The 14,474-nt window shown below is 40.6% G+C and overlaps 1 protein-coding gene across 1 annotated transcript in view; it reads left to right on the top strand.

Moving 5' to 3' along the window:
• The window catches only part of fbxo41 (F-box protein 41), a 177,488-nt gene that overhangs the window by 100,651 nt on the left and 62,363 nt on the right, over positions 1 to 14,474 (top strand). Inside the window, exon 4 of the mRNA XM_034187513.1 lies at positions 2,293 to 2,500. Coding sequence (XP_034043404.1) covers positions 2,293 to 2,500 — 208 coding nt within the window. The remainder of the gene's footprint in view (positions 1 to 2,292; positions 2,501 to 14,474) is intronic.

Raw genomic sequence — 14,474 nt, forward strand, 5'->3', positions numbered from 1 at the left:
TAGGAGGGTGCTACTAGAGCACAATAGGTGCTAATGAGAGCAATTGTTTCATCACTAGCCTATAGCAGTCTGCCTTTCGGTAGGAGGGGTCTGTTTAGGTTTAAAACTCCAGCTTTTGGGACTTCTGTTATTCTTCTCTACAAGAGTCGAGACAGAAGTCAGACTACCAGAGCAAGAATTTTAGCTGAGGAAGCTTCTGAAATTTGAAGTGAAATGTCCTCGCATCAAGCAACCCAGTCCAGTCGAACATTCAAGCTTCTCTACTATAGTTTGGACAAACAAAAGTTGTGTTATGTGTGTTGCTGCCTCACTATGATTTTGGTACATTTCATTTAACATAATGAAAAGCTGAAATATTTATTCCCAGACTTGGGAAAAGTCATGTACTCGCTAATAAGGAAAAAAATTAAAAATAAAAATATTGGGGATCTCTAGGTTTTAACATGGCAACTCAAAAACAATAAATGATATCTGAGGACAAGCCTGTTCACATCTTGCGAATTTTGATGCAACATTTTTTTCACTTAGATCCGATCCCGATATCTGACTTTGGATATCTGCCAATACCGATACTATAGCTCTGTTTGTTTTAATATTATGATTATTGTCATTATTGTTGACTTTATATGAGGATATTTTGTATCCCCAGTTATACAGCTTCATGATGAAGGGGTTTGCCAGAATGTACATCTAAGATGCAAGCCTAGATTTGATGTTTTGGTGAAAGAATTAAGTACTTTTATTTCTTAATATAATATAATATTATATTTTACAGTTTTGTACATACTTATATATATATATATATATATATATATATATATATATATATATATATATATATATATATATATATATATATATATATATATATATATATATATATATAGGGTGTCCCAAAAAAATATACATTTAAAACATTCGATTTGACCCTTAAATGCTACAGACTTAATCACTTATGTTTCTTTTTTACTTGCAGAGACCCTGAAGTTTATCTTGATGCCAAGCAAAAGTAGATTAACCATACTACAGTGAACAAAAATTATTGAGTTTTGGCACCAAGTGTCAAACAGGTGCAGCGACTTTATGCTAAACTGACAAAATGCAGGGCCAATATTGACAGTGGTATGAAAAACTTCAACCTTTCAGCTTTCTATCCAGCCATGAATTTATTTCCTCGACATATGCTTTGACCATTTTCTTTGCTGATAAAATGTTGCATTTTTTGGGGGGGGACACCCCATATATATATATATATATATATATATATATATATATATATATATATATATATATATATATATATATATATATATATATATATATATATATATATATATATATATATATATATATATATATATATATATATATATATATATATATATATATATCCATCTATCTATCTATCTATCTATCTATCTATATGACGAGCCCTACCAATATATTTCTTGGCTGATATTATCAGCCAATATAAATCTTTCACCATCATATCAGTATCAGTATTGTTTTTGCCGATATGAAAACTATTATCTTGCAGAATAAACCATGCAGAAAAACACTTTGGACATTACATAGTTTACCTACTCAGGGTGCTCAACGGTATTGTTTACATTGCTGTCAATGATGGCTGGGACCCCATCACCCCTTGGTCACACTACAAGAGACAGAGGCAACGGGATAAGCTGCCATTTATTTTCAGTCTGAGTGGTTGTTTTGCAGCAACAAGAGACAAACAGCCACTCCGACACCAGCGAGACGGGGCCAAAATAGTCAAGAAGCCTATTTTATGTGAATGCTGAGCAATGTGACATGGTGAATACCAGTCCTAGTGAAGACAGCATGACACACGTTGGTTGGTTGTTCTTTGGTTATAGTCATAGTTATTTATAATTTAGCTCATGTTTAAACTGTAAAACATCAAGCCTCAATTACATTTCTTTGTCATAAGGATATGGTAACAAAATGTTAGGAATAATTCCACTTTTTCTATATATTGGTTTTCAGTTAAATGGGAGAGTGTGTGCACACTTCTGACTGGTTCTTTGTGTGTGTGTGTGTGTGTGTGTGTGTGTGTGTGTGTGTGTGTGTGTGTGTGTGTGTGTGTGTGTGTGTGTGTGTGTGTGTGTGTGTGTGTGTATACAGTCAACCAGTGTAACATCTCCCCCAAAAGGTGAAGACAAAAGCTCACAAAGCAACACCACTGACAGTAATGAGCAATCTAAAGTTTAATGTTGACAAAACAGCTCTTCCACATCAGACAGATGATGCTACACCACCTTACTTTTTCTCCAGAGAGGTTGCCCAGATTGACCAATTCCTTCAGGAGACGGCGGCACGTGAGGCCAATGCTAAAGTGCGTCTTCAGCAGTTTATTGAGGAGCTTCTGGACCGAGCCGACCGTGCTGAGAAGCAGCTGCAGATCATCAGCAGCTGTGGAACCACACCAAATGGGAGTCTGGGACGCTGCAGCCTGCAGGCCTCAAAGGGCAATGGATGCCAGGTGAGGATGCCATCATGTAGTGCATGTTGGTCACAACATACTTCTGAAAGCAATTTAGTGTGTGTGTGTATGTGTGTAGTGTGTGTGTATGTTGGGGGGGGGGGGGGGGGGTGTCTTTACATTTTACATGACCACATCAGTGACATTGAAGATATTTCATATTGTAGAGGTGACAAATTTTAGCAATCAATCAATCAATCAACTTTTTTTCTTATATAGCGCCAAATCACAACAAACAGTTGCCCCAAGGCGCTCCATATTGTAAGGCAAGGCCATACAATAATTATGAAAAACCCCAACGGTCAAAACGACCCCCTATGAGCAAGCACTTGGCCACAGTGGGAAGGAAAAACTCCCTTTTAACAGGAAGAAACCTCCAGCAGAACCAGGCTCAGGGAGGGGCAGTCTTCTGCTGAGACTGGTTGGGGCTGAGGGAAAGAACCAGGAAAAAGACATGCCGAGAAGGGGGGCAGAGATCAATCACTAATGATTAAATGCAGAGTGATGCATACAGAGCAAAAAGAGAAAGAAACAGTGCATCATGGGAACCCCCCCACAGTCTACGTCTAAAGCAACATAACCAAGGGATGGTCCAGGGTCACCCGATCCAGCCCTAACTATAAGCCTTAGCGAAAAGGAAAGTTTTAAGCCTAATCTTAAAAGTAGAGAGGGTATCTGTCTCCCTGATCTGAATTGGGAGCTGGTTCCACAGGAGAGGAGCCTGAAAGCTGAAGGCTCTGCCTCCCATTCTACTCTTACAAACCCTAGGAACTACAAGTAAGCCCGCAGTCTGAGAGCGAAGCGCTCTAATGGGGTAATATGGTACTACGAGGTCCCTAAGATAAGATGGGACCTGATTATTCAAAACCTTATAAGTAAGAAGAAGAATTTAAAATTCTATTCTAGAATTAACAGGAAGCCAATGAAGAGAGGCCAACACGGGTGAGATATGCTCTCTCCTTCTAGTCCCCGTCAGTACTCTAGCTGCAGCATTCTGAACCAACTGAAGGCTTTTTAGGGAACTTTTAGGACAACCTGATAATAATGAATTACAATAGTCCAGCCTAGAGGAAATAAATGCATGAATTAGTTTTTCAGCATCACTCTGAGACAAGACCTTTCTGATTTTAGAGATATTGCGTAAATGCAAAAAGGCAGTCCTACATATTTGTTTAATATGTGCTTTGAATGACATATCCTGATCAAAAATGACTCCAACATTTCTCACAGTATTACTAGAGATCAGGGAAATGCCATCCAGAGTAACGATCTGGTTAGACACCATGCTTCTAAGATTTGTGGGGCCAAGTACAATAACTTCAGTTTTATCTGAGTTTAAAAGCAGGAAATTAGAGGTCATCCATGTCTTTATGTCTGTAAGACAATCCTGCAGTTTAGCTAATTGGTGTGTATCCTCTGGCTTCATGGATAGATAAAGCTGGGTATCATCTGTGTAACAATGAAAATTTAAGCAATACCGTCTAATAATACTGCCTAAGGGAAGCATGTATAAAGTGAATAAAATTGGTCCTAGCACAGAACCTTGTGGAACTCCATAATTAACTTTAGTCTGTGAAGAAGATTCCCCATTTACATGAACAAACTGTAATCTATTAGACAAATATGATTCAAACCACCGCAGCGCAGTGCCTTTAATACCTATGACATGCTCTAATCTCTGTAATAAAATTTTATGGTCAACAGTATCAAAAGCAGCACTGAGGTCCAACAGAACAAGCACAGAGATAAGTCCACTGTCCGAAGCCATAAGAAGATCATTTGTAACCTTCACTAATGCTGTTTCTGTACTATGATGAATTCTAAAACCTGACTGAAACTCTTCAAATAGACCATTCCTCTGCAGGTGATCAGTTAGCTGTTTTACAACTACCCTCTCAAGAATCTTTGAGAGAAAAGGAAGGTTGGAGATTGGCCTATAATTAGCTAAGATAGCTGGGTCAAGTGATGGCTTTTTAAGTAATGGTTTAATTACTGCCACCTTAAAGGCCTGTGGTACATAACCAACTAACAAAGATAGATTGATCATATTTAAGATTGAAGCATTAAATAATGGTAGGACTTCCTTGAGCAGCCTGGCAGGAATGGGGTCTAATAAACATGTTGATGGTTTGGATGAAGTAACTAATGAAAATAACTCAGACAGAACAATCGGAGAGAAAGAGTCTAACCAAATACCGGCATCACTGAAAGCAGCCAAAGATAACGATACATCTTTGGGATGGTTATGAGTAATTTTTTCTCTAATAGTCAAAATTTTGTTAGCAAAGAAAGTCATGAAGTCATTACTAGTTAAAGTTAATGGAATACTCAGCTCAATAGAGCTCTGACTCTTTGTCAGCCTGGCTACAGTGCTGAAAAGAAACCTGGGGTTGTTCTTATTTTCTTCAATTAGTGATGAGTAGAAAGATGTCCTAGCTTTACGGAGGGCTTTTTTATAGAGCAACAAACTCTTTTTCCAGGCTAAGTGAAGATCTTCTAAATTAGTGAGACGCCATTTCCTCTCCAACTTACGGGTTATCTGCTTTAAGCTACGAGTTTGTGAGTTATACCACGGAGTCAGACACTTCTGATTTAAAGCTCTCTTTTTCAGAGGAGCTACAGCATCCAAAGTTGTCTTCAATGAGGATGTAAAACTATTGACGAGATACTCTAACTCCCTTACAGAGTTTAGGTAGCTACTCTGCTCTGTGTTGGTATATGACATTAGAGAACATAAAGAAGGAATCATATCCTTAAACCTAGTTACAGCGCTTTCTGAAAGACTTCTAGTGTAATGAAACTTATTCCCCACTGCAGGGTAGTCCATCAGGGTAAATGTAAATGTTATTAAAAAATGATCAGACAGAAGGGAGTTTTCAGGGAATACTGTTAAGTCTTCTATTTCCATACCATAAGTCAGAACAAGATCTAAAATATGATTAAAGTGGTGGGTGGACTCATTTACTTTTTGAGCAAAGCCGATAGAGTCTAATAATAGATTAAATGCAGTGTTGAGGCTGTCATTCTCAGCATCTGTGTGGATGTTAAAATCGCCCACTATAATTATCTTATCTGAGCTAAGCACTAAGTCAGACAAAAGGTCTGAAAATTCACAGAGAAACTCACAGTAACGACCAGGTGGACGATAGATAATAACAAATAAAACTGGTTTTTGGGACTTCCAATTTGGATGGACAAGACTAAGAGACAAGCTTTCAAATGAATTAAAGCTCTGTCTAGGTTTTTGATTAATTAATAAGCTGGAATGGAAGATTGCTGCTAATCCTCCGCCCCGGCCCGTGCTACGAGCATTCTGACAGTTAGTGTGACTCGGGAGTGTTGACTCATTTAAACTAACATATTCATCCTGCTGTAACCAGGTTTCTGTTAGGCAGAATAACAAGCAAAAACATAACAGATTTTCTTTCTCTTTTTTGATGAGTTTTTTAATTACATGAACTGATGCTGATCACACTGATTTATTTTATACGAGGTCTATTAGATAATAAACCGACCCTTTTATTATTTTTTTAACTATATGGATTTGAATGACGTGCGATTACACCAATCATGCTTGAACCCTCGTGCGCATGCCTGAGTTTTTTCACGCGTGTCGGTGACATCATTTCCCTGTGGGCAGGCCTTGAGTGAGATGTGGTCCCGCCCTCTTGGCTGAATTCCTTTGTTTCACACGCTGCTCGAGATGGCGCGCGTTGCTTTATCAACATTTTTTCTGGACCTGTGAGGAATATCCGAGTGGACACTATTCGAGAAATTAAGATGGTTTTCGGTGAAAAGTTTAATGGCTGATGAGAGATTATGGGGTGTTTCTGTCGGTGTAAGGACTTCCCACGCAGCGGGATGTCGTGCAGCGCTTCCAGGCGCCGTCGTCGGCCTGTTTCAACCTGAAAACATCCTAATTTAAGGCTTAATTCACCCAGGACGTCGTGAGAGAACAGAGAAGATTCAGAAGAGGCAGGCATGAGGACTTTATGCGGACATTCCACTGTTTAAGGACATTTTGTAATGAAAGACGTGCGCGCAAATTTGCTGAGTCGTTTCCATGACGACTCGGCGAATCTGTGTGCGCCACGACAGGAAAAACACCTCCGTGTTGAAAACCATTTGTAAAATTCAGGCGGCTTTTGATGGCTTTCAACAAGTGAGTAACTGAGAAATTGTTTAACAGCTTGGGCATGTTCCAACTTGCCCGTTAAGGTTTCCAACGGAGGTGTTTTCCTGTCGCAACCCCCCGCGGTCGGGTCCGGCCCGACATGCGACTCTGCCCGCACGTTCTTTCATTACAAAATGTCCGTTAACAATGGAATGTCCGAATAAACTCCTCATGCCGACTTCTTCTGAAAGTTCTCTGTTCTCTGACGACTTACTGGGTCAACAGAGCCTGAAATGTGGAAGTTTTCAACTTGAAACGGCGAGACGCTGCCGCCTCGAAGCGCAGATCGCCGTCAGGCACCGTGGGCCATCCTTACGGCGACACTACCAGACCAAAATCTCTCATCAGCCGTTAAAATTTTTACCGAAAACCAGCTGAATTTATCGAATGGTGTCCACTCAGTTGTGCCTTACAGTTTTGAAAAAATTTTGATCAAACAAAGCAGCAGTCTCTGAGCCATTCCTAAACAATGAAAAAACGACGAGGGGGTGGGCGACTCCTCACTAAAAGACTGCCCACAGGCGAATGACGTAACCGACAGGCGTGAAAAAACTCTCGCATGCCCACGAGGGTTCAAGCATGTCTGATGTAATCACACGTGATTCAAATCCATATGGTTTTTGAAAAAAATAATAAGGTCAGATACTTTTCTAATAGACCTTGTATATAATATGTCCCGTCACTATAGACTATTCTAAGGCAAACTACTTTAGTTCAAATGTCACCTGTGTCCCTAGGTCAGTGCACAGGTGGAATCTAAACCGTGAACCTTTTGTTGTGAGGCAATAGTGCTAATTTCTGCATCCCATTTTTGTGTCGGGCTTCCACAGCAAATGTGGAGAGGATGCTGATGTTGCATGTTGGTTTGGAACGAGTTTGATACTGGATGCCCTTCTTGACACAAGTATAGATGCACAAGGATATTGGACAATGGTGGGCTTTGAACTGTCGACTTTCTTCCTCATCAAGAACGCTAACCATTGAATCTTAGTTCTTGGTAATTGAAAGTTTTGTGTTCAATCTCTCTATAAGCATGTTATTTGCATTTTGTATACGCTAGTGGCCAAAAGAGCTGTCAGTCAGGACAGACAGCATGCGATCTGTTAGTCCAGAATTCTATTTAAGGGTTGGATTATCATGGAAACTTTGTAAACTTGGCCAGGTTTTCTGCTGAGAATACTTAATCCATGTGCCAACCAGGTTTTCATTAACACTTTAGGGAACTAAACAACACTTACAATCTAGCCTCAGTGTACTATGGCCTCCACAAAAATGTATGATACCCTTTCCAGAGTGTCAGCTATTACCAGAATTACGCTGGGGTTAAAATTTAGAAATGCTCCAATCATATTGAAAATACCACATTATTTACATTATATATCACACTATTTTTCTTACCATAAATATTCCAAAAAGGTATAGTTGGACACTCTATGACAGAATGTCTTAGAGTTATGTGGTAAGGAGTATGGGGTATGGAGTTTTGGTAAAACATGGTGCAAATTTTTAGTTGAGATAATGTAGTTTTTAAAAAGGAATAGTTTGTACCATCCGTTATGCTTAGTTATCACATTACGGGGTAACATATGTCAAAAAATCCAATGGATGTCAACCTTATTTGACCATTATTTGGAAACCAAGCATTCAACATGATCAAAACTATTCCATTTATTAATCCTATGGCTCAACCAGTAATTTGGTTCATGAATCATAAAACAGATGAATTCAATTGAATTAGTTTAACAAATATAATGTCCGTATCAAATATTGGAAAAAATATCAAAGTTGAGGAAAAAATATAGAATCACATTGTAATTTGCATTTCTCTAACAAATACTGATGATGCAAACTGCAAATCAGTCTGCAGTTAACGGGTTGTTGGATGTAGTTAATGCTATGGGGAAATGGTCACAATAAGATTTGATAGTTGAAATAATGGAAAGAACTATAAAACTTATTCATGGAGGAAATCCAACATGGCAAACGCGTTCTTTGTTTGCAGTTTGCAGCCAGCTGTCAGCCATCCATTGAACCACTACTGACTGATAGCTGTTTCCCCAGCGGCTGCTGCGAGTTTTGCCACCAGCCTGTCTTGCACAGTGACACAGACAGCCTGGCCAGCTACCGTAGCTTTGACTAGCTCACTTTTTGGCTCTTGCAAGCCTGAGTAGCAGGCTGCTAACATCAGTGTAATTACGTTTGTGATGTCCTGTTATGATTTGGATTCTCTCCCCTGCTTGTCTGCTACTCATCTCTGGCACCCCTGCCCAGGACCATCTGCTGCCAATGCCACTAGACTACAGCTAGCTGGCTACTAGCTAGCGAACTCACGGCTAGCTAGCTACCGACTAGTGTTAGCATCACTTGGCTAGTTGCTACTAGCTCTGTCTGCAGGGCCTATCGTCCATCGCATTCTTCTACACCGCCTCCACTCCTCCATCAGATTCTGTGACCCTACCCTGGCCTGCTTCACATCTTACCTCAGGGGAGGAGCTAAGTCTTACACACACTCTGTCACTTATGGTGTCCCCTCAAGGATCGGTCCTCGGCCCCACCCTCTTCACTCTATACATACTCTCCCTTGGCAGTGTCATCAACCGGCATGGAATATCATTCCTCAGCTACGCTGATGACATCCCACTCTACATTAAACACAACCCAACTCCCTCTGCAGCCCTGTCTTCATCCACACTCTCGATCTGCCTGGGGGAGATAACGGCATGGATGACGACTAACTTCCTGCAACTAAACAGCACAAAAACGGAAGCCATTCTTGATGGCACCCCACACCGGACCCAGTCATCCACCATTGCCAGCATTACCTTCGTCTGCCATGACATCCACCTCTCATCTTCAGTCACTAACCTCTGTGTCAGTATCTACCCCAGCCTGACCTTTAAGGCTCACTTAAAGCATGTGTGTAAGACCTCTTTCTTGCACCTCAATAACATTGCAAAACTCCACCCTACAGTTACCCTCTCAGATGCCGAAAAGCTTGTCCACACCTTGTCTCCTCCAGGCTGGACTACTGCAATGCACTTCTCATCGGGATTCCCAGTAAGAGCATTCAACAGCTGCAATACATCCAGAACAGTGCTGCCAGGATCCTGATGAGGGTGTAAAAGTGTGATCACACCACACCCCTCCTCAAATCCCTCCACTGGCTTCCTGTCCAGTACAGGTTTGAATTTACACTCTCCCTGCTGTTCTACCAGTGCCTTTATGTCACTGCCCCCCTTTACCATAAAGAACTGCTAAGCCCCCATTCCTTCCCACGCCATCTCCGCTCTGGACAGGCCAACCTCCTCCAGCCTCCGAGGACAAGGCTTAGAACTGTGGGTGACCGTGCCTTCTGCTCAGCCACTCCCAGTTTGTTTTTCTGCTATGTTTTTATGTACTGTAGCACTTTGAGATCATTTATTTGATGTAAAGTGCATTTATAAATAAAATCTATTATTATTAAACATATGGGTAGACCAAGAAAGATGTCAGAGTAGTGTACGGGCCAGTGGGGTCACAACCACCACTCAGGGGGCAAATTCTAACTATATATTTTTCAGAAAGGTATATATCTCCAGAGTTTATTTTAGTATGATAGCGATCAATATATACTCAACAAAAATATAAACGCAACACTTTTGGGTTTGCTCCCATTTTGTATGAGATGAACTCAAAGATCTAAAACTTTTTCCACATACACAATATCACCATTTCCCTCAAATATTGTTCACAAACCAGTCTAAATCTGTGATAGTGAGCACTTCTCCTTTGCTGAGATAATCCATCCCACCTCACAGGTGTGCCATATCAAGATGCTGATTAGACACCATGATTAGTGCACAGGTGTGCCTTAGACTGTCCACAATAAAAGGCCACTCTGAAAGGTGCAGTTTTGTTTTATTGGGGGGATACCAGTCAGTATCTGGTGTGACCACCATTTGCCTCATGCAGTGCAACACATCTCCTTCGCATCATCCGTGAAGAGAACACCTCTCCAACGTGCCAAACACCAGCGAATGTGAGCATTTGCCCACTCAAGTCGGTTACGACGACGAACTGGAGTCAGGTCGAGACCCCAATGAGGACGACGAGCATGCAGATGAGCTTCCCTGAGACGGTTTCTGACAGTTTGTGCAGAAATTCTTTGGTTATGCAAACCGATTGTTTCAGCAGCTGTCCGAGTGGCTGGTCTCAGACGATCTTGGAGGTGAACATGCTGGATGTGGAGGTCCTGGGCTGGTGTGGTTACACATGGTCTGCGGTTGTGAGGCTGGTTGGATGTACTGCCAAATTCTCTGAAACACCTTTGGAGACGGCTTATGGTAGAGACATGAACATTCAATACACGAGCAACAGCTCTGGTTGACATTCCTGCTGTCAGCATGCCAATTGCACGCTCCCTCAAATCTTGCGACATCTGTGGCATTGTGCTGTGTGATAAAACTGCACCTTTCAGAGTGGCCTTTTATTGTGGGCAGTCTAAGGCACACCTGTGCACTAATCATGGTGTCTAATCAGCATCTTGATATGGCACACCTGTGAGGTGGGATGGATTATCTCAGCAAAGGAGAAGTGCTCACTATCACAGATTTAGACTGGTTTGTGCACAGTATTTGAGGGAAATGGTGATATTGTGTATTTGGAAAAAGTTTTAGATCTTTGAGTTCATCTCATACAAAATGGGAGCAAAACCAAAAGTGTTGCGTTTATATTTTTGTTGAGTATAGTATAGTTTCTTGATTTTACAGCCTTTCAAACTGACACCGTGTTGGCCAAAATTAGGAAAATTGGTCTATCACAAGGCTCCAACCTGCAAAGCTATTTTAGAAAGTTGAAACAAGTTTGATAGTGAATATTGTTTTTCATTATTAAAAATCCATTTTTCAAAGGATTCACAGATGCCTGAGGATGAGCAATGAAATACATATTCTAATTTTTTAATGATGATTCCATAAGTTTTTCCTTAGCATTAAGTTCTTCTATAAATGTTCTCTACTTGATCTGCAAATAATACACCATTAATTAGATTTAATTATTAATTAAACCTAATTCATTGGAGGTTCGAGATTGGATAGGTCAACATCCTCCCAACTGTGGTCATTCCATCACTGTATAAATCTGCAACTTGGCTCTGTACAGTCAGACCTCTGCAGCTTCCTCAAGGACAATGTATTTATCTACGTGTCTGTTTATTTATTTATTTTTTATGGCTTTCAGTAGATTAAACATTTAACAAGTATATACTTCCTTTTTACTTCCATACTTCCATGGTAGCACTTATTTGTGCAGCAAAAGCTGCACAAATAAGTGCTACCATGGAAACCAGCAATGAAAGTTCCAACAGGATTTTGAAATAGAAGAAAAGTGGTGCAGATCTGCCAGAGAGCAACAAGCTTCTTCATTTCTCACTCATTAAAAATCCTCCTCAGATCTCAGAGTACAAACCTAATGCAGATAATTGTCCATATGTTTACACACATAATTCAGAAATTGTTTAGAAATTTTAGATCCTCAATAATATCTTGGGTAAAAAAACTGAATCAGTTTGCAGAGATGACAGTCTGTTATCTCAGATTGCTGTTGATGTTTTATATGATAAAGCTACATTAAATGATATTTTAAACATTAATATTGCAACCAACAGTTATTTTCAACTGTGTGTAACGATGTAATGGCATCCTGCACATAGACTGAAGCAACACTTCCTCTGTGTGTGTTTGAATTTGAGCTTCTTTCTTCCTCATTTGCATGCCTGGACTCCAACTGAGGTTGAAGTCCAGCAAAGACTCCACTTGGGGTTCATGAGACTCAATGCTGAGGAGGGAGATTTGGGGAACAGTGGCTGAACAAGGAAGCTGTGCTGAAGCTAGGGCTGCATCCAGTTGCAGAAAAATAATTTATAGCAGGTACCTCATGGGGGATAGAAGTTGGGCTACAAATACATATACCTGGGTTTGATTCCCATTCATGCAACCTGTCTATGTCCTTGGACAAGACACTTCATCTACATTGTTCCATTCCACTCAGATGTAAGTTTTTACTGGCCTTGGTTGGGGAAGTAACCTGTGATGTACTGTCATCCCGCCCAGCGCGAGCCGTAGACTCTCATCTGTTTCACAGTTTGGTATCCAAGGAAAACACTGATACCAGTGGGCCTCATGGCATACATATGACATATACAATTCAACATCTACCCACTAGAATTTCTGACTGATTCAGTCCTATGGTGCCTCCAGCTGGCATTGCACTCATGAGGCATTGTGAAGCATTGAGATCCAATGAACAAGCTTTCACCATTCATATACAACATAACATAAAGTCAGAGAGTACAAGCTAGTACTGCTCTTTGACTCATCCACCACCATGGGCAGCAATTGGCAACCACCCATGTAGACAGCAGGTGTACCCTCACCTCCCAAAACTAGCCATCTATCTACCACAACCATGTTATAATTGGATGCCCGCTTGATTTTTTGTTGTTGTTGTTGTTGTTGGAGTCCTCAAAACTGAGGCAGCTGTGCTCTGGATCATTTTCAGAGAATTCTGCCAGCAGATGCTCCCTCAGAATGCAAATAGTTTGCCTTGTCTGAGCCCCTCTTGGTCAGGTCCATACACAAAGGCTTTAAAAAAAATTGCATTAACCACTTAAAAATTACAGCCTAGTCCCTCCATTGTCAGAATCAATAGGCAAACAGACTACTATTTCAAGAAATTAAGAACCTATAACCACTCATTTGGCAAAAAGTCACCTTAGTGGTATCCAAGTATTCTCCAGAGAGACCTGATAAATGGTAAAAGTGGTAAATGGACTCCATTTATATAGCGCTTTCTTGCATCAGACACTCAAAGTGCTTTACACATTAATACCTCACATTCACCATGATGTCAGGCTGTTGCCATGCAAGGCGCCCACTACACACCGGGAGCAACTAGGGGATTAAGGAATTTGCCCAAGCATCCTTTGTGATTTTCCGGTCAGGCTGGGATTTGAACCAAGGATCCTCTGGTCTCAAGCCCAACGCTTAACCACTAGACCATCACCTCCCCTAATACCTGATACCAAAGACATCCAGTCATCACCTTAGGTCACTAGTTAGAGTCCAAGTCTTACAGCCATACAGCAAGACATAACACGAGTTGCATTTATTGACTGATTTATTTTCCATTTTCTGATTTGTTTTGGTAGGATTGAAAATAGATTGTCCCCATATCAAACAAAGCTGTTTCAGAAATGGGGAAACCTCTTGAAAATAAGAAGTCCATAAAAGAACAGCAATGCAACATTTAGAAACAGTGAAGGAGAATCAGCGCCATCTAAAGCAGAGCAGCTCCTATCCTTCCTATGTTGTTTGTTCTCACCTAATTTACTATTGCATGAGGGAATTAATAAAATGAATGCCGCAAGCATGAGAAATTTACTTCAAAATGTGCATTTACACATTCACTACAAACACTGTTGTCCCACCATGACTGCTGCAGCCTCAAAGATCCGTTTGCGTTTTCTTCACTGCTCCATTTTCAGTGGCACAGAAACGAGCGACAATGTATTCAGGAATGTTTTTCTTCTGTCGTACTTGGCAGACTGAGAAGTTCCACCTGGTACTGGGACACAAATGACACACACACACACACACACACACACTTACTTCACTTAGTATACTTACATGAACAGATGATTTTCTGTTTTGGGCAAATGGAGAGAATGTGAGTCACGTTTTTCACCCACACTGAAATACACGTTCTAAAAGTCTCACCTCTTTACTGCATTTAGAGCTGTTATCAAACATTTTAGCCGTGGTA

This window comes from Thalassophryne amazonica, chromosome 15 (assembly GCF_902500255.1).
Source record: "Thalassophryne amazonica chromosome 15, fThaAma1.1, whole genome shotgun sequence".
NCBI classification, from domain to species: Eukaryota; Metazoa; Chordata; class Actinopteri; order Batrachoidiformes; family Batrachoididae; genus Thalassophryne; species Thalassophryne amazonica.